A 26,193-nucleotide genomic window follows, 5' to 3' on the forward strand; every position below is an offset into this window, starting at 1 on the left:
CCATCCCAGTGCCAGGAGACACATCCCGGTCCATCCCGGTACGTCCCGGTCCATCCCAGTGCCAGGAGACACATCCCAGTCCATCCCAGTCCATCCCAGTGCCAGGAGACACATCCCAGTCCATCCCAGTCCATCCCAGTCCATCCCAGTCCATCCCAGTGCCAGGAGACACATCCCGGTCCATCCCAGTCCATCCCAGTCCATCCCGGTCCATCCCAGTCCATCCCAGTCCATCCCAGTCCATCCCAATCCATCCCAGTCCATCCCAGTCCATCCCAGTCCATCCCAGTCCATCCCAATCCATCCCAGTCCATCCCAGTTCATCCCAGTCCATCCCAATCCATCCCAGTCCATCCCAATCCATCCCAGTCCATCCCAGTCCATCCCAATCCATCCCAGTCCATCCCAGTCCATCCCAATCCATCTCACACATCCCAGTCCATCCCAATCCATCCCAGTCCATCCCAGTCCATCCCAGTCCATCTCACACATCCCAGTCCATCCCAATCCATCCCAGTCCATCCCAGTCCATCCCAATCCATCCCAGTCCATCCCAGTCCATCCCAGTCCATCTCACACATCCCAGTCCATCCCAGTCCATCCCAGTCCATCCCAGTCCATCCCAAACATCCCAGTCCATCCCAGTCCATCCCAATCCATCCCAGTCCATCCCAGTCCATCCCAGTCCATCCCAATCCATCCCAGTCCATCCCAGTCCATCCCAGTTCATCCCAGTCCATCCCAATCCGTCCCAGTCCATCCCGGTCCATCCCAGTCCATCCCAATCCATCCCGGTCCATCCCAGTCCATCCCAATCCATCCCAGTCCATCCCAGTCCATCCCAGTCCATCCCAATCCATCCCAGTCCATCCCAATCCATCCCAGTCCATCCCAGTCCATCCCAATCCATCCCAGTCCATCCCAGTCCATCTCACACATCCCAGTCCATCCCAGTCCATCCCAGTCCATCCCAATCCATCCCAGTCCATCCCGGTCCATCCCAGTCCATCCCAGTTCATCCCAGTCCATCCCAATCCATCCCAGTCCATCCCAATCCATCCCAGTCCATCCCAGTCCATCCCAATCCATCCCAGTCCATCCCAGTCCATCTCACACATCCCAGTCCATCCCAATCCATCCCAGTCCATCCCAGTCCATCCCAGTCCATCCCAATCCATCCCAGTCCATCCCAATCCATCCCAGTCCATCCCAGTCCATCCCAGTCCATCCCAGTCCATCCCGGTCCATCCCACACATCCCAATCCATCCCACACATCCCAGTCCATCCCAATCCATCCCAGTCCATCCCAATCCATCCCAGTCCATCCCAGTCCATCCCAGTCCATCCCAGTCCATCCCAATCCATCCCAGTCCATCCCAATCCATCCCAGTCCATCCCAGTCCATCCCAATCCATCCCAGTCCATCCCAGTCCATCTCACACATCCCAGTCCATCCCAGTCCATCCCAGTCCATCCCAAACATCCCAATCCATCCCAGTCCATCCCAATCCATCCCAAACATCCCAATCCATCCCAGTCCATCCCAGTCCATCCCACACATCCCAGTCCATCCCAGTCCATCCCAGTCCATCCCAGTCCATCCCAGTCCACCCAGGAGCCCTGAGCCCAGGGCTGGGATAACCCCACAAGGAGAATTTCTTCCCAACATCCCATCTAAATCTCCCCTTCCCAGTGGGAATCCCTTCCCTGTGTCCTGTCCCCCCTCCCTTGTCCCGAGCCCCTCTCCAGCTCTCCTGGAGCCCCTCTAGGCCCTGGGAAGGGTTTCCCGAGGCGGGATTGTCACCATCCCAGCAGGAAGGTGTCACCCCACGGGTCACCCACACCCTGCACGGCCCAGCACGGCCCCACTGCTGCAACAGGCTTGGGAATTGGGAATTCGGGAGCAGGAGCTGGTCCCTGCAGTGGGATCACTGCACGTGGCTCCCCGCGAGTTCCAATGGCCCAAACGTCCCCAGACTGCCCCAGACGTCCCCAAACTGACCCCAAATGTCCCCAGACTGCCCCAAACCTCCCCAGACTGACCCCAAACGTCCCCAGACTGACCCCAAATGTCCTCAAACTGCCCCAAACATCCCCAGACTGACCCCAAACGTCCCCAGACTGACCCCAAACGTCCCCAGAGTGCCCCAAACATCCCCAGACTGACCCCAAACGTCCCCAGACTGACCCCAAATGTTCCCAAACTGACCCCAAATGTTCAAAAACTGCCCCAAACATCTCCAGACTCACCCCAAACGTCCCCAGACTGCCCCAAACCTCCCCAGACTGACCCCAAACGTCCCCAGACTGACCCCAAATGTCCCCAAACTGACCCCAAATGTCCCCAGACTGACCCCAAATGTCCCCAAACTGACACCAAACGTCCCCAGACTGCCCCAAACGTCCCCAGACTGACCCCAAACGTCCCCAAACTGACCCCAAATGTTCACAAACTGCCCCAAACATCTCCAGACTCACCCCAAACGTCCCCAGACTGCCCCAAACCTCCCCAGACTGACCCCAAACGTCCCCAGACTGACCCCAAATGTTCCCAAACTGACCCCAAATGTTCACAAACTGCCCCAAACATCTCCAGACTCACCCCAAACGTCCCCAGACTGCCCCAAACCTCCCCAGACTGACCCCAAACGTCCCCAGACTGACCCCAAATGTTCCCAAACTGACCCCAAATGTCCTCAAACTGCCCCAAACATCCCCAGACTGACCCCAAATGTTCACAAACTGCCCCAAATGTCCTCAAACTGACCCCAAATGTTCACAAACTGCCCCCAAATGTCCTCAAACTGACCCCAAACGTCCCCAGACTGCCCCAAATGTCCCCAAATTGCCCCAAACATCCCCAGACTGACCCCAAATGTCCCCAAACTGCCCCAAATGTCCCCAAACCACCCCAAATGTCCCCAAACTGACCCCAAATGTCCCCAAACTGACCCAAATGTCCCCAAACCACCCCAAATGTCCCCAAACAGTCCCAAATATCCCGTCCCACCCGTCCCTCACCTGCTCCTTGAGCTCATCCACCGTCTTCTCCGCCTGCTTCACCTCCTCCTGCAGCTTCTCCCGCTGCTGCCGCAGCGACTCCAGCTCCGTGTTCTTCTTCTCCATCTGCTTCTGCAGCTTCACGTGCTCCTGCTTCTCCGAGGCCGACAAATCCCGCATCCTGGGACGGCCACAGCTGCCCTCAGGGCCGGCCCAGGACATCCCCAGGAGCTCCAGCCGGGATCAGGGAGCTCATCCGTCCCCATCAGCCCCTCCCTGGTGAGTGACATCCCCAAAATTCAGCAAGGGATGGGTCCCACCTGGATTTCTTGTCTGTGGATTCCTAAATAAAAAGCCCTCGAGCCCTGGGAAGTGGGATGGTCCAGGGAGAGGCAGATCCCAGATACCCAGATTCCATAGGGAATGAGGCATGGGATCAGCCTGGAGTGACTCGTTTTGTGCCCATCCCCACCAATCCCTTCCCCGGGGGAGCTTTAAGACCCCAGAGCCATCAGCAGGGTTGATGTGGGCTGCTCCAGAGACGGATTCAGGTCCTTCTGATCCAGAGGGAGGGATGCTCTCGGATTTAGGGAGCACAAGAGGCCTGGGAAGGAATTTTGGGAAGCACAGGTGGGTTCCCACCTGACAAGAGCCTCCTTGAGCCTGGCGTTCTGCTCCTCCAGCTGTTTGACCTGGTAGCTGGAGGCTGCTCCGTCAGAGCCTGCGGAGGAAGGCAGGAATCAGGATCCCAGGATCCCAGACTGCTTTGGGTGGGAAGGGACCTCAAATCCCACCCGTTCCCACCCCCTTCCACTATCCCAGGCTGCTCCAAGCCCCATCCAGCCTGGCTTTGGATGCTTCCAGGGATGCAGCAGCCACTGCTTCTCTGGAAAAATTCATTCCAGGGCCTCAGGACTCTCACGGAGGAGAATTCCTTCCCAATATCCCACCTAAGCCCACCTCCGTTCCCCGTTCTCCGAGCCCCAAGCCCCTTCTCTGTTGGGGAAGGTGAAACAGGGAAACCTTCTGAATGTGGTTGTTTGGCACTAGATTGTGAAAATATGAAGGCTAGAATCAAAGTAGAAATGAAAGCCTGCTTTGAGTTATAGGATACTGAGTACTGGTTAACCAAAGAACAATAGCCTAGCCAGCTAGAGGAGAATCCCTGCTGATAAAACAATGTCCTTCTGCTGATAAGAAGAGTCCAAAAGTAAAGAAGCAAGGAAAGAACTTGTAAAGCTCTGTAGAGTATAAAATGCAACACTGTATGTTAATATAGGGAAGCCCATAGGTTGTATGTAAATTCTTTAGTGGGTGTGTCTCATGGTGATTGGTTTCTGGTAATTAGAATATTCACAATAGAAAAAGATATACTGGATTGTGACAAGAACTTCGCTCTTTTTACTCTTTACTCTTTACTCTTACCTCTTGCCTCTTTACTCTTCTCTCTTCCCTCCTCCCTTTACCCCTCTCCCCTCTCCCCCCTCTTAACTCTCAGCCCCCTCTCCCTGCTCCTACCCCTCTCGCCTTCCCTGCTCTTTCCCTCTGTTGCTCTCTTACTCCCTCCCTCCCCCTTCCAACCTCACCTTCCCTGCTCCACCTGGTCTCTCTCCCTTCCCCTGGAGCACGTGGACGCCGAGGCTGGTGGCGGACACGGGTCTCCCCTCCTTTTACTCTTATAATAAATCGCTTACACTTGAACAGCTTGACCCTGGAGAAGTCTCTCACCGCGAGCGAGGATTATTTTACTCCAATACTTCTCCCTTCCCACCTTTCTCCTCGATCTCGTGCTTGAGGATCTCCAGGTCCATGGTGAGGTATTCCACCTTCTCCTTGAGGGAATCCACCTCCTGCTGCAGGGACTCTGCGCGCTCCTCGGCCATCTCCTTGTCCAGCGTGGCCATCTCGATGGCGTCGGCCGTGTCCGCCATCTCCTCCATGTACCTTTCCTTGGCTTCCAGGGCATCCTTGGCTTCCTGGGGGCGAGCACGGCAGCTGAGGGGACCCCACAGCTCTGGGGGGACCCCACAACAGCCCTCGGGGAATTATTGTTGTGCCATGGACATTTATCCGGGATGGGAGGGCGTCCCGCTCTCCTCCTCCCCGCTCCACGCCCAGAGAACCTGAGGACAAAGGTAAGGAGAAAGGGAATAGCGGAGCAGACAGATAAATCCCTGGGGAAAGAAACCAGGAATCCACCCTGGAAAAGTAGGGCAGGGAGAAGGAAACGCTGCTTGGCTGCCTGGATGGAGCCCTGGGAGCTGCAGGCATGGGTGAGGGGGAAAGGGAAGCGCCTGGAATTCCTGGAGAGGAGGGAAGGAAGCACCTGGAATTCCTGGAGAGGAGGGAAGGAAGAGCCTGGAATTCCTGGAGAGACAGAGAAGGAAACACCTGGAATTCCTGGAGAGAGAGAGGAGGGAAGGAAGCACCTGGAATTCCTGGAGAGGAGGGAAGGAAGCACCTGGAATTTCTGGAGAGGAGGGAAGGAAGAGCCTGGAATTCCTGGAGAGGAGGGAAGGAAGCACCTGGAATTCCTGGAGAGGAGGGAAGGAAGCACCTGGAATTCCTGGAGAGAGAGAGGAGGAAGCACCTGGAATTCCTGGAGAGGAGGGAAGGAAGCACCTGGAATTCCTGGAGAGGAGGGAAGGAAGAGCCTGGAATTCCTGGAGAGAGAGAGGAGGAAGCACCTGGAATTCCTGGAGAGAGAGAGGGAAGGAAGCACCTGGAATTCCTGGAGAGAGAGGAGAGAAGGAAGAGCCTGGAATTCCTGGAGAGGAGGGAAGGAAGAGCCTGGAATTCCTGGAGAGGAGGGAAGGAAGCACCTGGAATTCCTGGAGAGAGAGGAGAGAAGGAAACACCTGGAATTCCTGGAGAGGAGGGAAGGAAGAGCCTGGAATTCCTGGAGGGAGAGAGGAGGGAAGGAAGCGCCTGGAGAGAGAAGGAAGAGGGAAGCACCTGGAAAGAGAGGGAATAAGGAATTCAAAATCCCACCTTGGCTCAGCCTGATTCCCAAACACAACCGGTGTCGATTCACAGCAGAGGAAAAGACCTGAGGTGCAGCAGGGGAGGTTTAGTTGGATATTGGGAAAGTTTCCTCCCAGGAAGGTTTGTCAGGGCTGGAATTCCTGCTGGAGTCACCTCTCCGGGCACTGCCCCATTCCCAGGGACGCTCACTCACCTTCTTGGCCTCCTTCAGGCGCTTCTGGAGGTCAGCCTGCTGCTCCTGCATCTTGCTCTTCCATTCCTGCACCTGCTCCAGCTGGATCTTGTACTTCTCCAGCTCCTTGAGCTTGGCCTTGTCCTCATTCCGCTTGATTTTCAGCGTCTCCAGCTTCTCCTCCAGGTCCCTGACCTGAGCACGGAGATTCTCCTCCTCCTGTGACACCGAGCCAAGGATCAGGGAAGGGGCAGGGACACCCTTTGGACAGAGCTCCAGGGATGCTCCTGGAAGCCCAGGGAACCTGGCCTGACTTTTGTCATCGATATTGGGGCAGTTTGAGGAGAGAGGGACCTGGGAGAAGGGCCTGGAGTGGCAGGACAGGGGGAATGGCTCAGGGTTGGATGGGATGTTGGGAAGGAATTCCTGGCTGGGAGGGTGCTGGAGCCCTGGCACAGGGTGCCCAGGGGAGCTGGGGCTGTCTGATCCCACTGCAGCACCCACATCATCCCAGGGAAAACTGATCCAGCTCCTTTTCCAGCAGCTCAGCTCCCGAAGGCTGATGCCAGCATTCCCAAAGGAAGGGCTGCAGGGACAATGGGATGTCACCTCCCTCCCTGGCAGCAGCCACAGGGGCTAAAGCTGCAAATCCCAGAGCTGGGTGACAACAAGGAACAGGACTTGGAAAAATCCAGAACCTCCCATGGATTCCTCCTGTGCTGCTTTCCCAGCCTGGACATTCTGATGTCCCCAAAAAATCCCAGTTAGAGGAAGCAGCTCCCAGAGAGCTGTGGGAATGGGGACACGGGTGGGGACATCCCCTGTCCCACCCTGGGCTGCCTTCTCCAGCTCTCCCTTCCAACACAATCCCAGAGCCTCGTCCCCTCCTGCCTGCCCTCCCTGGCTTTGTGCCCCAAATCTCTCCCAAGCACTAATTAACTCATTAATCAAAGCAGGATGGAAGTGATAAGTATTTTAAAGATCAAAACGGGAATAACTCTGTAATGATTAAAAAATCCCTGAATTTGGGAAATGTTGGATCTTTCCATGTGGGCTTTGCATCTCAAGGTGGGAGGGCCCCCAGTGCTGGTCCCTGCGCCCCAATTCTCCCAAATTTGGGAAATCCTGAACCTCTCCAAGGGGTCTTTGCATCCCAAGGTGGGAGGGCCCCCAGTTCTCCCAGCACCAGTGGGTGTTGCCAACTGGACGCTCTGGATTTAACAGGATCACGCTCTGACTCGGAGCCTCAGCCCTGCCAAACTGCCCCCTGTGCCCCACAGGGATCTGGGAATTCCCTTTGGAAGTGGCCTCCCAGCTGTGCCACCTCTGTCTCTGTCCTGGCCAGCTCTGAGCCATCCCAGTGCTCCTGCCACAGCCCAGGGAACACCCCCAGGACCCTCCAGGGCACCTCTTCCTGTCCTCCTCCTCCTCCTGCTCCTCCTGCTCCTCCTCCACCTCGTCCTCATCCTCATCCTCATCCTCATCCTCATCCTCATCCTCGTCCTCCACCTCCACCTCCACCTCCTCCTCCTCCTCCTCCTCCTCCTCCTCCACCTCGTCCTCGTCCTCATCCTCATCCTCGTCCTCATCCTCATCCTCCTGCTCCTCCTCCTCCTCCTGCTCCTCCTCCTGCTCCTCCTCCTCCTCCTCCACCTCCTCCTCCTCCTCCTCCTCCACCTCCTCCTCCTCCTCCTCCTCCACCTCCACCTCCTCCTCCACCTCCTCCACCTCCTCCTCCTCCTCTTCCTCCTCCTCCTCCTCTTCCTCCTCCTCCTCCTCCTCCTCCACCTCCACCTCCTCCACCTCCTCCTCCTCCTCCTCCTCCACCTCCACCTCCTCCTCCTCCTCCTCCTCCACCTCCACCTCCTCCACCTCCTCCTGCTCCTCCTCCTCCTCCTCCACCTCCTCCTCCTCCTCCTCCTCCACCTCCTCCTCCTCCTCCTCCTCCACCTCCACCTCCTCCTCCTCCTCCTCCTCTTCCTCCTCCTCCTCCTCTTCCTCCTCCTCCTCCTCTTCCTCCTCCTCCTCCTCCTCCTCCACCTCCACCTCCTCTTCCTCCTCCTCCTCCTCCACCTCCTCCTCTACCTCCACCTCCTCCTCCTGCTCCTCCTCCTCCTCCTCCACCTCCTCCTCTTCCTCCTCCTCCTCCTCTTCCTCCTCCTCCTCCTCCTCCTCCACCTCCACCTCCACCTCCTCCTCCTCCTCCTCCTCCTCCTCCTCCTCCTCCACCTCCTCCTCCTCCTCCTCCTCCCCGTGCTGGGGCACTTTCCTCTCCAGATTTCCTCAAGGGCTCACCTTGGTGGGCGAGGGGACCGGGGGTGCCCCCGGGGAGCCGAGGGACGGCGTGGGGATGACGGGGGCCACCAGCGGGGTCTGTGCGGGCGTGCCGGGCTCGCTGCTGCTCATCTCCCCGCCGGACGCCGAGGCCGAGCCCGAGGGCCCGGCCGTGCCGCCGGACGCCGATGACGTGGGGGTCCGGGTGGGCTGCAAAACACCAGCAGGGCTCAGGGGGAGGCAGGGGGGACACCCCAAAGGACGGTGATCCCACAGCTCCCGCCGTGACACCTCGGGTGACCCCCGGAGTCCCATTCCAGCAGGGGAAACCTGGAGCGTGCCGGCACTGGGGACTCGGCTCGGAGAGAATTCATGGATAATCCATCGGGGAAGGACTCCAGGTGCTTCCCAGAGAAGCTGTGGCTGATCCTGGATCCCTGGAAGGGTCCAAGGCCAGGTTGGACGGGGCTTGGAGCAGACTGGGACAGTGGAAGGTGTCCCTGAACATGGCAGGGGGTGGCACTGGATGGTCCCCAAGGTCCCTCCCAACCCAAACCATTCCAGGATTCCAGGATTCAAAGTCCCAGCTCCAGAGGGTGAGACAGCAAAACCTCAGAGCCCACCAAGACGAGAACCCAGCAAGAAGAAAACCAACAAGGAGTGAGTTCCCAGAGTCCAGTGAGGCCTGGTGCTGCTTCATTAGCGCTTATGAGGCTGTTAATTAATGACTGTCTGAGCCCAGGCCATGGGAAAAGGGGTGAGGGAAGCACCAGGTGCCCCCCAGGCTCCCACAGATCTCCTCATGGACCCTGTTTCTGGACCACTCACCTCTGACTGCGTCAATTACATTTCCTGACTTAATTTTATTGTTGGAAATGGGATTTTTGGTGCCATGAGGGCTCACCAGGCGTGTGGTTACACCCATGGGCACAGCTGGGAAGGAGAAACACCCACCCTCTGCCCTTACCTTCCCCAAAATAAAGGGATATCAGAGTTAACTGCACTGCACCCCTTGGATGGGCCCAGCCAGCCCTCCTGGGATAATCCCAGTTCTCCCAGGCACAGAAAACAGGGAATTTCTGGGCGGCACCGAGCCCCACGCGCTCTGTTCCAGATACAAAACACCGATGTTTGCTGTTCCTGGTGCTTTTGGGTCACAGATCCCTCACGGAGAGCAGGCTTAGATGGGATATTGGGAAGGAATTCCAGGCTGGGAGGGTGCCCAGGGGAGCTGTGTCCACCCCTGGATCCCTGGAAGTGTCCAAGGCCAGGCTGGACAGGGCTTGGAGCAGCCTGGGATGGTGGGAGGTGCTCCTGGGTGGAGCTGGATGGGCTTTAGGTCCCTTCCAACCCATTCCACGATTCCAGGATCCCATCTCCCTGCCCAGCACGGCTGCGAGGCCAAAGGAGGTCCCACAGGACACCCCTGCAGAGACACCAGCAAGAACCACCCAAACCCAGGGAACGGGACCCCAGAGCCCTGATGGAACCCAACCCTGCCTGGGGGGAGGTGCTGGAAGCATCCAGAGAGTTCTCCATTCCCAAACTCGACCTTTAAGCATTTCTCCCCCACATTTCCTCCCTTCAAGCCACAAATGCCTTCCCAAGGTGGATCCTGCTGGTTGGAGCAGCCCCCGAGGGCCCACCCGGCCCTGGCTGACACCTCAGGCTCTCTCAGATCCCACCCAGATCCCACCGCCGAGCCCCCGGCACAGGCCGGGACAGTCAGGAGCAGCAACCCCCGCGGGACCCCCCGGCACAGCCCGGGCACTGCCACACGGATTTCACACCGCTCCATCCTGGGAGAGGGCTCCCAAGGAGCTGGAGATGTTCCAGAGGAGCCCACCAGCCCTGTGAGCTCCTCTGGGCTCTGCACAACGAGGGGGAAGGACAACGGGAGTGTGCCGTGGGGCTGGGACCCAATGGGTGACGTTTGTGTGGGGCTGGGACCCAATGGGTGACGTTTGGGTGGGGCTGGCACCCAATGGGTGACGTTTGGGTGGGGCTGGCACCCAATGGGTGACGTTTGTGTGGGGCTGGGACCCAATGGGTGACGTTTGTGTGGGGCTGGCACCCAATGGGTGACGTTTGTGTGGGGCTGGGACCCAATGGGTCACGTTTGTGTGGGGCTGGGAACCAATGGGTGACGTTTGTGTGGGGCTGGGAACCAATGGGTGACGTTTGTGTGGGGCTGGGAACCAATGGGTGACGTTTGTGTGGGGCTGGGAACCAATGGGTCATGTTTGAGTGCATTGGCACCCAATGGGTGACGTTTGTGTGGGGCTGGAACCCAATGGATTGTGTTTGTGTGGGATTTGGAACCAATGGGTGACGTTTGGCTGGTGTTGACACCCAATGGATCATGTTTGTGTGGGGCTGGAACCCAATGGATCATGTTTGGGTGGTGTTGGGAACCAATGGGTCACATTTGTGTGGGATTGGGAACCAATGGATCGTGTTTGAGTGGGGCTGGCAGCAGTGGATCCAGTCTGAGGTGCTGCTGGCACCCAGTGGATCCAGTCTGAGGTGCTGCTGGCACCAGTGGATCCAGTCTGAGGTGCTGCTGGCACCCAGTGGACCCAGTCTGAGGTGCTGCTGGCACCCATTATTGGTGATCCACGCTTGTGACGGGGTCGCTTTGAGTGGCGCTGGCACTGTCGGTGCCCGGTGTCCCCGCGCTCGGTGTCCCCACCGTGGCTGCTCACCTTGGGCCGGCGGGCGGTGCTCTGGAGGGCAGCGGGAGCGGAAGCAGAGAGGACAGACAGTCACACAGGGACAGAGGAGCAGAGAAGAGCCGGCGGCGGCCGGAGCGGCAGAGCAGGGAAAGGAGACAAAAGACAGCACGGCATCGTTAGTGTGCCCGGCATCGTTAGCGTGCCCAGCGGCACCGGGTGTGCGCGGCGGCGTTAGCGTGGGGGCTCCTTAACCCGCTCCAAGGGCTGCTCCGGGTGGGACCCACAGGCACAGAGCCCACGGGATCCCCTGGCACTGCTCCCATGGGATCCCACAGGCACAGCTCCCATGGGATCACAGGAACAGCTCCCATGGGATCCCCTGGCACAGCTCCCATGGGATCCCCTGGCACAGCTCCCATGGGATCACAGGAACAGCTCCCATGGGATCCCACAGGAACAGCTCCCATGGGATCCCCTGGCACAGCTCCCATGGGATCCCCTGGCACAGCTCCCATGGGATCACAGGAACAGCTCCCATGGGATCACAGGAACAGCTCCCATGGGATCCCCTGGCACAGCTCCCATGGGATCACAGGAACAGCTCCCATGGGATCCCCTGGCACAGCTCCCATGGGATCCCCTGGCACAGCTCCCATGGGATCCCCTGGCACAGCTCCCATGGGATCACAGGAACAGCTCCCATGGGATCCCACAGGAACAGCTCCCATGGGATCACAGGAACAGCTCCCATGGGATCACAGGAACAGCTCCCATGGGATCACAGGAACAGCTCCCATGGGATCCCCTGGCACAGCTCCTATGGGATCCCCTGGTACAGCTCCCATGGGATCCCCTGGCACAGCTCCCATGGATCCCCTGGCACAGCTCCCATGGATCCCCTGGCACAGCTCCCATGGGATCCCCTGGCACTGCTCCCATGGGATCACAGGAACAGCTCCCATGGGATCACAGGAACAGCTCCCATGGGATCACAGGAACAGCTCCCATGGGATCCCCTGGCACAGCTCCCATGGGATCCCCTGGCTCTGCTCCCATGGGATCCCCTGGCACTGCTCCCATGGGATCCCCTGGCACAGCTCCCATGGGATCCCCTGGCACAGCTCCCATGGGATCCCCTGGCACAGCTCCCATGGGATCCCCTGGCACAGCTCCCATGGGATCCCCTGGCACAGCTCCCATGGGATCCCCTGGCACAGCTCCTATGGGATCACAGGAACAGCTCCCATGGGATCACAGGAACAGCTCCCATGGGATCCCACAGGAACAGCTCCCATGGGATCACAGGAACAGCTCCCATGGGATCACAGGAACAGCTCCCATGGGATCCCACAGGAACAGCTCCCATGGGATCACAGGAACAGCTCCCATGGGATCCCACAGGAACAGCTCCCATGGGATCCCCTGGCACTGCTCCCATGGGATCACAGGAACAGCTCCCATGGGATCCCACAGGAACAGCTCCCATGGGATCACAGGAACAGCTCCCATGGGATCACAGGAACAGCTCCCATGGGATCCCACAGGAACAGCTCCCATGGGATCACAGGAACAGCTCCCATGGGATCACAGGAACAGCTCCCATGGGATCACAGGAACAGCTCCCATGGGATCACAGGAACAGCTCCCATGGAGCCCCTGGCACAGCTCCCATGGGATCCCCTGGCACAGCTCCCATGGATCCCCTGGAACAGCTCCCATGGAGCCCCTGGCACAGCTCCCATGGGATCACAGGAACAGCTCCCATGGGATCCCCTGGCACAGCTCCCATGGGATCCCCTGGCACTGCTCCCATGGGATCACAGGAACAGCTCCCATGGGATCCCCTGGCACAGCTCCCATGGATCCCCTGGAACAGCTCCCATGGAGCCCCTGGCACAGCTCCCATGGGATCCCCTGGCACAGCTCCCATGGATCCCCTGGCACAGCTCCCATGGGATCCCCTGGCACAGCTCCCATGGGATCACAGGAACAGCTCCCATGGGATCACAGGAACAGCTCCCATGGGATCCCCTGGCACAGCTCCCATGGGATCCCCTGGCACTGCTCCCATGGGATCACAGGAACAGAGCCCACAGCCCTTGCTCACCCCCAAGCCCTGTCCCTGTCCCTCCCCTGTGGGGGCAGAGGGCACATCCTGAAGCCCCATCCCAACCCCACGGATACCCCAGGGCAGATCCACCTTGTATTTCCAGGGAATTTTGGTCTTCAGAGGCAGAGCCTGGTTTGGGCTGGCTGGGCATTCCGGGCTCCACGGGCACGGGGGGTTTGACCTCCCACGCCTTTCCCAGAGACCCCCCCGGAGCAGGAGTTGAAAGGATTTCATCTCAAACACGAGTTTTCTCCTCTCCTCATCCCTCTGGTTTTCTAAAGGGCCCAGAGCACCCTGGACCGGCCGCCTCAGAGCCCCCAGAAATTCCAGGGACACCACGGAGCTGATGCCACACCCCCAGCTTTTCCTTTCACGGCTGGAATTAAATCATCCACGATTTTGGGGTAGGACCCCCCCACACCCCTCCATGCACATGCAGCAGCTCCCAGCAGCTCAGGGAGGGGAGGCCACGGGGCCCAGCCCAGAACAGAGACAAATATGAAGTGATTTTGGGTTTTTCCCCTTAAAAACAACCCCTAATGGCTGGAAAAGGAGGGGTGAGCAGGCTGGTCCTGGGGGCCATTTGGATCATCTGCCCAGCTGCAGCCTTGGAGCGCTTCCTTCATTTCTGATTCCATGACCTAATCCCAGCTGGGAATAAGCAGGAGCAGAACAGATGGATAACGGCGCTGGCACGTGATCCGTGTCCGGGATGGGGACGTGAGGCACACGGAGCCACCAGCAGCTCCAGCCCGTATCCAACGCGGCCGTGTTCCCTCCTGACGCCTCGGGAAACCTCGGGGCTCTGTTTCCAATCCAAACCTGGATGTGTTCGCACCTCCAAACTTCCCATCACCTCTGGCAGTGCTTCAGCTGAATCCTGCTCTGCTCAGCCTTTTCCCAAAGGCTGCAATCCACATCCCTCCCGAGGGAAAACATTCCCGTCCTCCACAACATCTCCTGCACGACCAAAATTGTCAGGAAAACGGAATGACAGCAGCAAAGGTTCCAGACCTTCAGGTGAAACCCCGAGGATGCCCTTCAGGAGCTCTCCAGCATCTTCCCAAAATCCAACCGGGCAACGTGGAGCAGCAACAAAAATCTGGGAAACACTTGGAAAACGCCTTCTTCAGGAATTCCACGGGTGGAGATGTCCCCACGCCCTGCCACACACGTGGGGGGGACTCAGGAGTGGGGCAGGGCTGGGGGGTCCCACCGAGTCCTTGGACACGGGGAAATGTCACCTGAGATGAGCGAGTCCTGTCCTGGGGGACACTGATCTCTGTCCTGGGGGACACTGATCTCTGTCCTGGGGGACACCAAATCCTTCCCTGAGGGACACCAAATCCTGCCCTGGGGGACACTGAGCCTTGTCCTGGATGGGGAACATTGATCCCTGTCCTGGGGGACACCAAATCCTTCCCTGGGGGATGCTGAGCCTTGTCCTGGATGGGGAACACTGATCCCTGTCCTGGGGGACACCAAATCCTTCCCTGGGGGACACCAAATCCTTCCCTGGGGGATGCTGAGCCTTGTCCTGGATGGGGAACACTGATCCCTGTCCTGGGGGACACCAAGCCCTTCAGCTGGGGGACACTGAGCCTTGTCCTGGCCATGGGGTGGGGGACACCAACTCGAGGCACACCAAACCCCAAAAACGGGGAGAAGCCTCCTGGTAAGCGTCCCCTAAAGCCGTGTGGAATGACAGGGAATAATCCTGCTTTGTGCATCCTCGGCAGGTTTGGTCCCCTCCATTTGATGCCACGTGCAGACCACTGGAAGTTGCAGCTCCAAGACCCCCGGGATCCGTGGCAAAGGGAAGCTCTGGGATGCTCCAGCTGCTGTCTCCATCAGGAATGGGGGATGGCCGGGCTCCTCTCCATGTTGGCACCTTCCTGTCCATGCATCTGTCCCCAGCCGGTCATCCCTGGGCTCTGGAAGAGCCGGTGACCAGGATGGGACGCGGATTTTCCGGTACCCGGCCTCGTGCCAGCACTGGGAACGGAGGCTCCAAGCCCAGCTGGACCCTCCTGGATCCGGGATGCTCCGAGCGCCCCGCTGGGGATGGACGTTCCGGGCTCTGCTGTGTAACGCTGCTGCATCAATATTTGATGGAATTACAAAACCTCTGCTCCCAGGGGAGCGCTGGGGGCTCTGAGATGGGCTCGGCTCCTGGCAGCAGGAAAAATCCTCCTGGATACCCAGGGCTGACGGCGGTGGGGTGATTCGGTTCTGCTCCGGGTGTGGGAATCCCGATCCAGCTGAGATGTTGGATGTGTTGGATGGATGAGCAGGAATGTGTGAATGTCACCTTCCAGCGGGCAGGACAGGGCAGCAATGTCACTGGAGCCTTCTCCTGGACTGAGTCTGAACTTCCAGACTGTGGCTGCTGCTGTGGAGGATTCCCAGAGTTTCCAGGAAGATTCGGATTGGCAGGAGCTGCTGAGTGGGGCAGGCAGTGCCAGAGGTGATGCCCGGGCACTGACCCAGAGCTGCTCCACGCTGATGCCACCCCACTCAATTCCTGGGCATTCGGGAGGCACCTCCCCTCTGCTGGAGCTGTCTGAGGCAGCAGGATGAGCCCCTCAGGGTGTGGCTCCCTGGGATTCTGCTGGGAATTCTGCATTTCCAACAAGCCAGCAGGTGCCCGCTCTCACCGGTGCGATTCCGTGGGCAAGGAGAGGAGGAACGGGAAAAGCCGGATGGAATCCAGGCGTGGGGCCGAGCCCCGGCAGCCCCCGCTGCAATGGGGCAGAGGGAAAGCAGCATCCCTGAAACTTTCCATGGGGAAAAGGATGAAGAGGGACACGTGATGAGGAGCGTTGGTGTCTGAGCTCAGGGAGGTGTAAACCGGGAGCATTTACCGCCAGGAACTGGCCCAGCTCGGATCTATTCCCTGCCATCAGCCAAAAATTCCCAGGATTTCTCTTTAAGCTGAGCAGTGACATCGTGGTTACACTAAAAATAAACATATAGGCCAGTGCCCACGCTGTCACCTGCGGGAATGGCAGCCTCTGGGAATGCCAAAGGCTGAACCCAACAGCGTGGCCGGCAGGAAAAGCGGGACTGGGACAGGGTGGGCACGGGTGGCACTGGAAGGAGGGGTGGCACCGGCAGCAGGAGCGGCACTGACACTCTCAGGCTGCGGGGATGGCGCTGGGGACAGCAGGAATGGCAGCGGCAGCCCTGGAGCGGGGACAGCGGGGACAAGGCAGGCAGCAGGGACAGCACTGACCCCCCCGGGCAGAGGGGACAGGGCCCCGGCAGAGCCGCAGAGCCGCTGCGCTGCCCGGGTGACACGGAGAGGGGACTCGGGGAGCCGGGAAGGCAAAGCCAGCCATGAACCGATGCTCACCCACCGCCCCCCTCCTCCCCGAGCCCGTCACGCTCCCAATTACAGCCCGGGGGGGGAAAACAGGGGGGAAAAGGAGCGAGGAGGCGGCTGGGAAGCGGGGATGCGATGTGCCGGGGGATGCGGGTGCGGACCGTACCTTGCGTGTGGCCGGGGCCTGCCTCATCGTCGCGCAGGGACGGCCGGAGCGGGAGGAGACGGAGCAGCGGGTCAGTGGGCACGGCCGGACACGGCAAATGGCCACGGCCGCCGCCGGCCGCTCGCCACGTCCTGCCCGGGGGCTCGGCGGGGGCTCCGGGGGTCCAGGGCAGCCCCCCCCGGCCGCGGCCGCTCGTCCCCGCTCCGCCGGTGGCTCCAACCACCGCCCCGGCGGCTCATGACATCACCGCGGAGGGGCCGCACCGCCGGGCGCTGCACCGAGGAGCCGGGCGCTGCGCGGATGAGGATGAGGATGGTGCGGCTGTGATGATGCTGCTGCGCTCGGGGAGGGGGACGGGGAGGGGGGGGAGGTTCGCAGAGGCTCGGAGCCCCCCGCCCCCGGGACAGCCCCCGGGACAGCCCCCGGCTGCTCCCGTGGCCGCGCTCGGTGTCCCCGCGGTGCCGGCGGCTGCGAGCGCCCGGTAAATCCGCCGGGAGCCGACAGACGGACGGAGCGGAGCCGGGATGGACAGATGGACGGCGCCGAGCCCGGAGGGATGGACAGATGGACACGGGCGGACTGCCGGGAGCTCAGGGCAGCCCTGCTCGGCTCCCCCGAGGCTCGGAGAGCCCCTGCCCCGAAAATGCCCGTGCGGAGCGCTCAGGGGAGCGTCCCGCACATCCTCAGCCCCGCTGCCCTGCCAGGGCCGCTCCCGCAATTCCTGCCCGGCATTCCCCGGACAAGAGCTCTGCTGGGAACCCGCAGGATGTCACCAAACTCTCCATGAAGCCGTGTCCTGCCCCACGGAGCGCTGGGGAGCAGCAGAGCAGCTCCCTCTCCACGCACCAAGCCCAAATCCCGTCTGTTCCGAGGCGTTATGTAACACAAACACAGGCTCCATCCGGCTCCCAACATTCCCGCATTCTGAGGCGAGACGAGCTCACCTGCACGCCCAACCCTCCTCACACTCACACGGAGGGAATTTCACCTCCAGCATTCCCAGACCCTCGGCACAATCCTGCCAATCTCCTGGAAAATCTCTCTTTTTCCCCAAGGGTTGATGACATTCCCTGGAAGCAGCACCCCAGGGCTGTCATGCTGGGGACATCCCATGTCCAACTGATCTGTGCTGGGATCTGATTCCTGAAGAAAAAAACCCTGGATGGGGGAATCCAGCTGCTGTGGGGGAAGTTTCCAAGGGCAGGCTGGATGGAGTTTGGAAGAAGCTGGGATAAGGGGAGGTGTCCTTGGCCTGTGGCAAGGGATGGAGCTGGATGGGCTTTAAGGTCCCCTCCAATCCAAACCATTCCAGGATTCTGGAGCCCCTCAGCTCTGGGAGAGCTGGGAATGTTCCCCTGGAGAAGGGCAAAATGCAGGGAATGCTGAGAGTCCCTGCAGGGGCTCCAGGAGAGCTGGAGAGGGACTGGGGCCAAGGGCTGCAGGGCCAGGAGCCAGGGAATGGCTTCCAGTGGGAAAGGGGAGATTGGGCTGGGATCTTGGCAAGGAATTCCTGCCTGGGCTGCAATTCCCAGATTTCCTGTGGATCCCTGGATCCCCGGGAATGCCCAAGGCCGGGCTGGGATGGATTTGGATCCATTGGGATGGTGGGAGCTGTTCCTGCCCACGGATGGGGTGGGAATTGCTGGGATTTAAGGTCCTTTCCAACAAAAAGCTCTGGGATTTGGGAGCCCCTCTGCTCTGGGAGAGCTGGAAATGCTCCCCTGGAGAAGGGAGAAATCCAGGGAATCTCAGAGCCCCTAAAGGAGCTCCAGGAGAGCCGGAATTTGGGAAAGGGCTGCAGGGGTAGGAGCCAGGGAATGGCTTCCAGTGGGAAAGGGGAGATTGGGCTGGGATCCTGGGAAGGAATTCCTGCCTGGGCTGCAATTCCCAGATTTGCTGGGGCTGCCCCTGGATCCCTGGGAATGCCCAAGGCCAGGCTGGATCCACCTGGGAGAGCGGGAGGTGTCCATGGATGTGCTTTATGCCCTCTCCCAACCCATCCCATGCCATGATCCCATTTCCCACGGCTCCCTCCGGCTGCTGCCAGGCGCTGGGAGCAGGGGAGCGTTCCCAAGGGACATTTTTGAGAGCTGAAATTCCTCTCTTTAACGAAGAAGCCTCTCCAGGACCCAGCTTTTGGCATCATTCCAATGCTCCAACAGAATCTCCCTCCCATTCCCACCAGCCCAAAGCAGTGGGAAAAGGAACCCCTCAGGAAGAGCTTCCAGATGAAATCATCCCGGATCTGTGAGCCCCGGAATGATCCGAGTGCCGCGTCCATCCCTGGAGGAGCCACGTGAAGGCTCACACGGATTTATCTTTAAGATAATTATGGGGATTAGAGCTGCTCTAATGAACCAGCTCCTCTCCTCCGCTCCCTAAATCCAGAATATATCAACTCTTCCCACACAAAGATCCAATAAATGCAGCAGCAGGGAGAAAATGCAATTTAACCCCGGGAAAATGTGCTTTGGGCTGTGCCTGGAACTCCTCAGGGATGGGTTAAGGGAGGTTTCTTATCCTAAATCCGTGAGAAGGAGCTTGTGGCACCACCACAGATGGGAGAACTCCTGGCTGTCGGAGGGATTGGAGATTCCAGGGTTAACTCCTTTTCCATGGGATCATCCATTTGCAGCAGCAGACGCTGCTCAGCTCCTGGCCCCAGAGGGTCCCATCCCAAAAATCACCAGGGACTCGCTTAGGGGCACAAAGAGCTGCCACAGGGGTGTCACCAGCCCGAGGAACAGCAGGAAAAGCAGCCCTGGGCTCATCCAGGCGCTGCCATGGGACACGGTTTGGGCAGCCGGGGTCAGGCGGGATCATGGAGCCCGTCGGATTATCCGTTCCTTTAAAGGGTTAACGGGGCTTGGGGTGGCCCCTCTGCGTTCAACAGAACAGCTGGGACCTGCTCCAGGATGGAATGGGCCATCTGCTCCTGCGTGGAGACCGGGATAACACCGGGACAACACCGGGACCACACCGGGACAACACCGGGGTAACACCGGGGTAACACCAGGGTAACACCAGAACAACACCGGGACAACACCGGGACAACACCGGGACAACACCGGGACAACACCGGGACAACAACCCGGACACTGATCCAACTGCTCCTGCATGGAGACCGGGATAACACTGGGAGAACACCGGGATAACACAACACCGGGATAACACCGGGATAACACCAGGACAACACCGGGACAACACCGGGATAACACCGGGACCACACCGGGACCACACCGGGATAACACTGGGGTAACACTGGGGTAACACTGGGGTAACACCAGGGTAACACCGGGGTAACACCAGAACAACACCGGGACAACACTGGGACAACACCGGGACAACACCGGGACAACACCGGGATAACACCGGGACAACAACCCGGACACTGATCCAACTGCTCCTGTGTGGAGACTGGGATAGCACTGGGATAACACCGGAACAACACCGGGAGAACACTGGGATAACACCGGGACAACACCGGGATAACAACCTGGACACTGACCCAGCTGTTCCTGCATGGAGACCGGGATAAGACCGGGATAACACTGGGGTAACACCGGGATAACACCAGGATAACAACCTGGACAGTGATCCAACTGCTCCTGTGTGGAGACCGGGATAACACTGGGATAACACCGGGATAACACTGAGGTAACACCGGGATAACAGTGGACAGCAGTGACCCGGCTGTTCCTGCATGGAGACCGGGATAACACCGGGATAACACTGGGATAACACTGGGGTAACACTGGGATAACACCGGGACAACACCGGGATAACACCGGGATAACACTGGGATAACACTGGGGTAACACTGGGGTAACACCGGGACAACACTGGGATAACACTGAGGTAACACCGGGATAACAGTGGACACCAGTGACCTGGCTGGTCCTGCATGGAGACCGGGATAACACCGGGATAAAATCGGGACAACACCGGGAGAACACCGGGAGAACAACCCGGACACTGATCCAACTGCTCCTGCATGGAGACCGGGATAACACCAGGATAACACCGGGAGAACACCGGGAGAACACCGGGAGAACTCCGGGAGAACTCCGGGAGAACTCCGGGAGAACTCCGGGATAACACAACACCGGGATAACAACCCGGACACTGATCCAACTGCTCCTGCATGGAGACCGGGGTAACACTGGGATAACACTGGGAGAACACCGGGAGAACACAACACCGGGATAACAACCCGGACACTGATCCAACTGCTCCTGTGTGGAGATCGGGATAACACCGGGGTAACACTGGGAGAACACCAGGATAACACTGGGAGAACACCAGGATAACACCGGGATAACACAACACCGGGATAACACAACACCGGGATAACACCGGGATAACACTGGGAGAACACCGGGATAACACCGGGACAACACCGGGATAACACTGGGGTAACACCGGGACAACACAACACTGGGAGAACACCAGGATAACAACCCGGACACCGACTGGCCACCCTGGGACGGGATCAGAGCCGGTGCCCAGCAGAGAGGGAGGAGCAGCCTCAGGACACACCGCGGGAATCCAGCCCTGGCACATGGAATGGCACCGGGGAAGGAATGGGGATGTCAAACCTGACCCATCCGAGGGAAAACCCCAGGGATCAATCCGGCCGCAGGGGACAGGTGACCTGAGGTGACGGGACAGGGTTTAACAGCAGGGTCACGGTGCCAGCACGCACCACCTGTGGATGTGGCCTGGGGGAACAGTCGGACTCAGACCCCAGCAGCCCACCCCGACACCCTGAGCGAGGCAGAGCTTTTGCTGGAGCCCTGCCAGCTCCGTGTCCCTGGGAGGTGACACCCGTGACCCAGCGTCACCACCGCAGACACGTTGTCAGGGCATGAAAACAACACATTTCATCCCAAAAATGAGCTGGGATTTCCCTTTTCCTGCTCTTTAGCCAGATTTTGGGGTCCTTCCCGGCCAGCACCTCCTGCTCCAAGAACAAGGACACCCCGACACGGTGTCACAGCCAAGGGACAGGACGCCCGTGTCCTGCGGCCCCTGCTCCGAGCCTGAAGGCCACAAAGGCCACAGCACTCCCAAATCCATGGAAACCAGGGAAGGAGCACAGCAGGGGGGGAAGGCCCATCTGGCAGCAGCTCTGGACACGATTAAAGTCTATATTTGACACACAGGAGCCGCTGTAATCTCCGGAATGAGGATTTACCCGCTAATTACTCTCATTATCCAGGTTCCCCCTGGATGGCACATCCCTGAGCCAGGCAGGAGCTGCCTGAGGGGCAGGGGGGGTCATTAAAAGGTTAAATTGTGAGGGGACAGCAGGGGCTGGCATGGGGCTGTCCCTCAGTGGGGACATCCCTGTGTGAGGTGTGCCCACATGGCCAGGATGAGGGTCAGGACAGTGACAGATCCATGATCCCCAGGACAGTGACAGATCCATGATCCCCAGGACAGTGACAGATCCATGATCCCCAGGACAGTGACAGATCCAGATCCCCAGGACAGTGATTGTCACATCCCCATGGTTGCCAGGACAGTGACAGTCACAAATCCACGATCCCCAGGACAGTGACAAATCCACGATCCCCAGGACAGTGACAATCACAGATGCAGATTCCCAGGACAGTGACAGATCCCAGATCCTCAGGACAATGACTGTCACACCCCCGTAGTTGCCAGGACAGTGACAATCACAAATCCACGATCCCCAGGACAGTGACAGACCCAGATCCAGGATTCCCAGGGCTGTGACAGTCACAAATCCATGATCCTCGGGACAGTGACAGTCACAGATGAAGATTCCCAGGACAGTGACAGATCCACATCCCCAGGACAGTGACAGTCATACGCCCATGATCCCCAGGACAGTGACAAATCCATGATCCTCAGGACAGTCACAGCCTCAGATCCCCAGGGCAGTGACAGTCACAGATCCCCGGGACAGTGACAGACCGTGATCCTCACGACAGTGACAGTCACCAATCCATGATCCCCAGGGCAGTGACAGCCACAGATCCCCAGGACAGTGACAGATCCACGATCCCCAGGACAGTGACAGTCACCAATCCATGATCCCCAGGGCAGTGACAGCCACAGATCCCCAGGACAGTGACAGATCCACGATCCCCAGGACAGTGACAGTCACCAATCCATGATCCCCAGGGCAGTGACAGCCACAGATCCCCAGGACAGTGACAGATCCACGATCCCCAGGACAGTGACAGTCACCAATCCATGATCCCCAGGGCAGTGACAGCCCCAGATCCCCAGGGCAGTGACAGTCACCAATCCACGATCCCCAGGACAGTGACAGTCACCAATCCATGATCCCCAGGACAGTGACAGTCACAGATCCCCAGGGCAGTGACAGTCACAGATCCCCAGGGCAGTGACAGTCACCAATCCACGATCCCCAGGACAGTGACAGTCACCAATCCATGATCCCCAGGACAGTGACAGTCACAGATCCCCAGGGCAGTGACAGTCACCAATCCATGATCCCCAGGGCAGTGACAGTCACCAATCCATGATCCCCAGGGCAGTGACAGTCACCAATCCATGATCCCCAGGGCAGTGACAGCCCCAGATCTCCAGGACAGTGACAGTCACCAATCCATGATCCCCAGGGCAGTGACAGTCACCAATCCATGATCCCCAGGGTAGTGACAGCCCCAGATCCCCAGGGCAGTGACAGTCACCAATCCATGATCCCCAGGACAGTGACAGTCACCAATCCATGATCCCCAGGGCAGTGACAGTCACAGATCCCCAGGACAGTGACAGTCACCAATCCACAATCCCCAGGGCAGTGACAGCCACAGATCCCCAGGACAGTGACAGATCCACGATCCCCAGGGCAGTGACAGTCACAGATCCCCAGGGCAGTGACAGTCACCAATCCATGATCCCCAGGACAGTGACAGTCACAGATCCCCAGGACAGTGACAGTCACACCCCCCTGATCCTAATCCCAGCCGCAGCTCCGAGCGGACAGCGAGGACAGGGAGCAGCTGCAAACCCACCAGAGCAAGGACAGGGAAGGAAGAACCCAACATTCCAGACAGGAATTTCATCCCATCAGAGCCCCTTGGAGCTGGCAGGACCGGGATGAGGGATCCACACGGACCCTGCAGCCTCGGGGACACGCAGACACCTGGATCTGGGGGGACACAAGGAGGGGACACTCGGGGGCAGGTGCTCCCGGCCTCTCTCCACAGGCTCTCAGCAGATTCCACCTTGCTCCTCTCCTCTGGATTTCCCATGGACTTCCCAGAGCTCTCTGGAACATTTTTCCACCCAAAAAACGACACGGAAGCGGCTGGAAAGCAAATCTGGACCAAAGAGTGCACAGGTACGACCTCCCTCCCCTCTCCCACGTCTCCAGCGCCCACCTTGGGCTTTTTCTCTTGGCAAAATTCCCAAGGGGAAAAAGAATTTTCCCAAAATTTCCTGCAAGGAACGATGATTTGGTGTCCCTGCCCGTGGCAGGGGCGTGGAGTGAGATGGGCTTTAATGCCCATCCCAACCCAAACCGTTCCAGGATTCTTTCCCGCGACCTTTTGGAGTTTCATCCTTGCCCAAAAGATTTTTGGCTTCAGTAATTGTCACAAACCAGGCGGGTTTCAGGGACAGGACAGCCCTGAGAAGGTGCCACTCGTCCCCTGTGTCACCATCCAGGGTTTATACAAATATCTGTGAGGGAACGGCCTCGGGGGAGATTCAGGCTGGAAAATTCCTTCATGGAACGAGCTGGAAAACGCTGGAAGAGGCTGCCCAGAGCAGGGGAAGAGTCCCCGTTTCCAAGGGAATTTGGCCGGGAGAACTCTCCTTTTCCCACCCAAACATTCCAGGCTGATGTTGCCCCTCCCTGGCTGGGAACACATGCAGGGGACGGCCATGCAGCGCCGGGATGGAGCGGGATGGGGACAGTGAGGATGAGGATGGCCCCGGCATGCGGACAAGGGACAAACGGCACCTTTTTGGGCTTGGCTCCGCGCTGCGTGAGGAGGGAACAGAAGGAATGTTAGACAGGAAAACCAACCCCCCCGCCACCAAAGCTGCAGGAAAAGCAGGAGGGGAAATAAAATCAGGGAAAATGAAGTAAATCAAGGAGAAAACAGCCCTGGAGTCACCCCCTCGCTCTGGATTCTCCTCCTGCCCCCCTGCCCAGCACGGAGAATTTGGGGAGTTGGGATACGTCCGGGGGGGAATAAATCATTTCGTGGTGCAAAGACAGGTTAAAGGGATTTGGGGGGGCGGGATCTCCCAGGAGGAAGAGGATTGAGGACAAGGGAGAATGGTTTCCCACTGCCACGGGATATTGGGAAGGAATTCCTCCCTGTGAGGGTGGGGAGGGGCTGGGATGGAATTCCCAGAGAAGCTGTGGCTGCCCCTGGATCCCTGGAAGTGCCCAAGGCCAGGCTGGATGAGGCTTGGAGCAGCCTGGGATAGTGGAAAATGTCCCTGGATGGGTTTTAAGGTCCCTCCCACCCCAAACCATTCCAGGATTCCATGACAAACCAGCGGGAATGCCCCAGGAGATGCATCTCCTGTCCTCATCCCTTCTCCACATCAGCAGCATCCAAGAACAATCCCCATTCCCTGATTTCAAGAACACTGAGGTTTCCTAAATGTTCTCTTTGCCTTGTAATGTATTCCAGGGTGGAATGAAAGCAGGAGGATCAGGCAGGGAGCACATGGAGCACATGCTCCAGCAGTGCCAGGGGCTGATGGATCACACCCAAAATTCCCAGCAGGAAAAGCCAAAAACCTTCCCAAATCCCTCCAACACAGGGCAGGGAATCCATTTCCATCCTCCCCTCTGACTGGAGCTCACATTCCCCAGGATCTGAGCCCAGCTGCTGTTCCCACACCCAGCTCCACAGCGGGGTGGGGAGCAGAATTCCCACTCCTGGGAATTATCCAGAATGGCAGCGCAGGAGGCTGGGCTCCAACGTGCCCCAACCCACCCCACAAGTGCCAGCCCCACAGAAGCCCCTTGTCCCCACCATTTCCTTTCCCTCACTGCCCACATCCCATCTGGGCCAGTTTATCCTCATGGAAAATCCAGTTTTTATCCCAAAACACACAACAACCCCGCCCTGCCGTGTCCCCAGGATCCCCCAGCTCCATCCCTGCTCACCAGCAGTGCCGAGCTGGGCAGTGCTGGGGGAACAGCCGGACCCACAGAGTTTTTCCAGCCTCATCCAGAATCATCCCATGATTCCTCACTACCCCACACCTGTGTGGCCATTCCCAAGGACAGATTCCCATTCCTTTGGAAATATCCCTCACATCTGGGTACAACACGTCCCTGTCCGTGTCCCAGGAGCCGCTGGAGCTCCTGGATGAAGGGACTCAGAGGGGAGGGTCCTTAGAGCTGCCCCTGCATCCCTGGAAGTGCCCAAGGCCGGGCTGGATGGGGCTTGGAGTGACCTGGGATAGTGGGAGGTGCCCACGGGGGAAACTGAGGGGCTTTGAGGTCCTTTCCAGGA

General features: G+C 59.0%; 1 protein-coding gene across 31 annotated transcripts in view; it reads right to left on the minus strand.

The window, feature by feature from the left end:
* Nucleotides 1-26,193, minus strand: part of DCTN1 (dynactin subunit 1) — a 63,097-nt gene that overhangs the window by 17,188 nt on the left and 19,716 nt on the right. For 17 of the 31 annotated variants that reach the window (XM_086890244.1, XM_086890236.1, XM_086890228.1 and 14 more), the window contains exons 5-9: nucleotides 8,454-8,642; nucleotides 6,180-6,377; nucleotides 4,773-4,977; nucleotides 3,644-3,722; nucleotides 3,023-3,182 (exon numbers count right to left, since the gene is read on the minus strand). In XM_086890244.1, coding sequence (XP_086746370.1) covers nucleotides 3,023-3,182; nucleotides 3,644-3,722; nucleotides 4,773-4,977; nucleotides 6,180-6,377; nucleotides 8,454-8,642 — 831 coding nt within the window. Of the gene's footprint in view, nucleotides 1-3,022; nucleotides 3,183-3,643; nucleotides 3,723-4,772; nucleotides 4,978-6,179; nucleotides 6,378-8,453; nucleotides 8,643-11,137; nucleotides 11,159-16,708; nucleotides 16,727-24,674; nucleotides 24,696-26,193 lie in introns of all 31 variants that reach the window. The other 14 variants (XM_086890241.1, XM_086890231.1, XM_086890216.1 and 11 more) reach the window with 3 other exon arrangements.

This window comes from Cyanistes caeruleus, chromosome 5, assembly GCF_971803275.1.
Source record: "Cyanistes caeruleus chromosome 5, bCyaCae1.hap1.1, whole genome shotgun sequence".
NCBI classification, from domain to species: Eukaryota; Metazoa; Chordata; class Aves; order Passeriformes; family Paridae; genus Cyanistes; species Cyanistes caeruleus.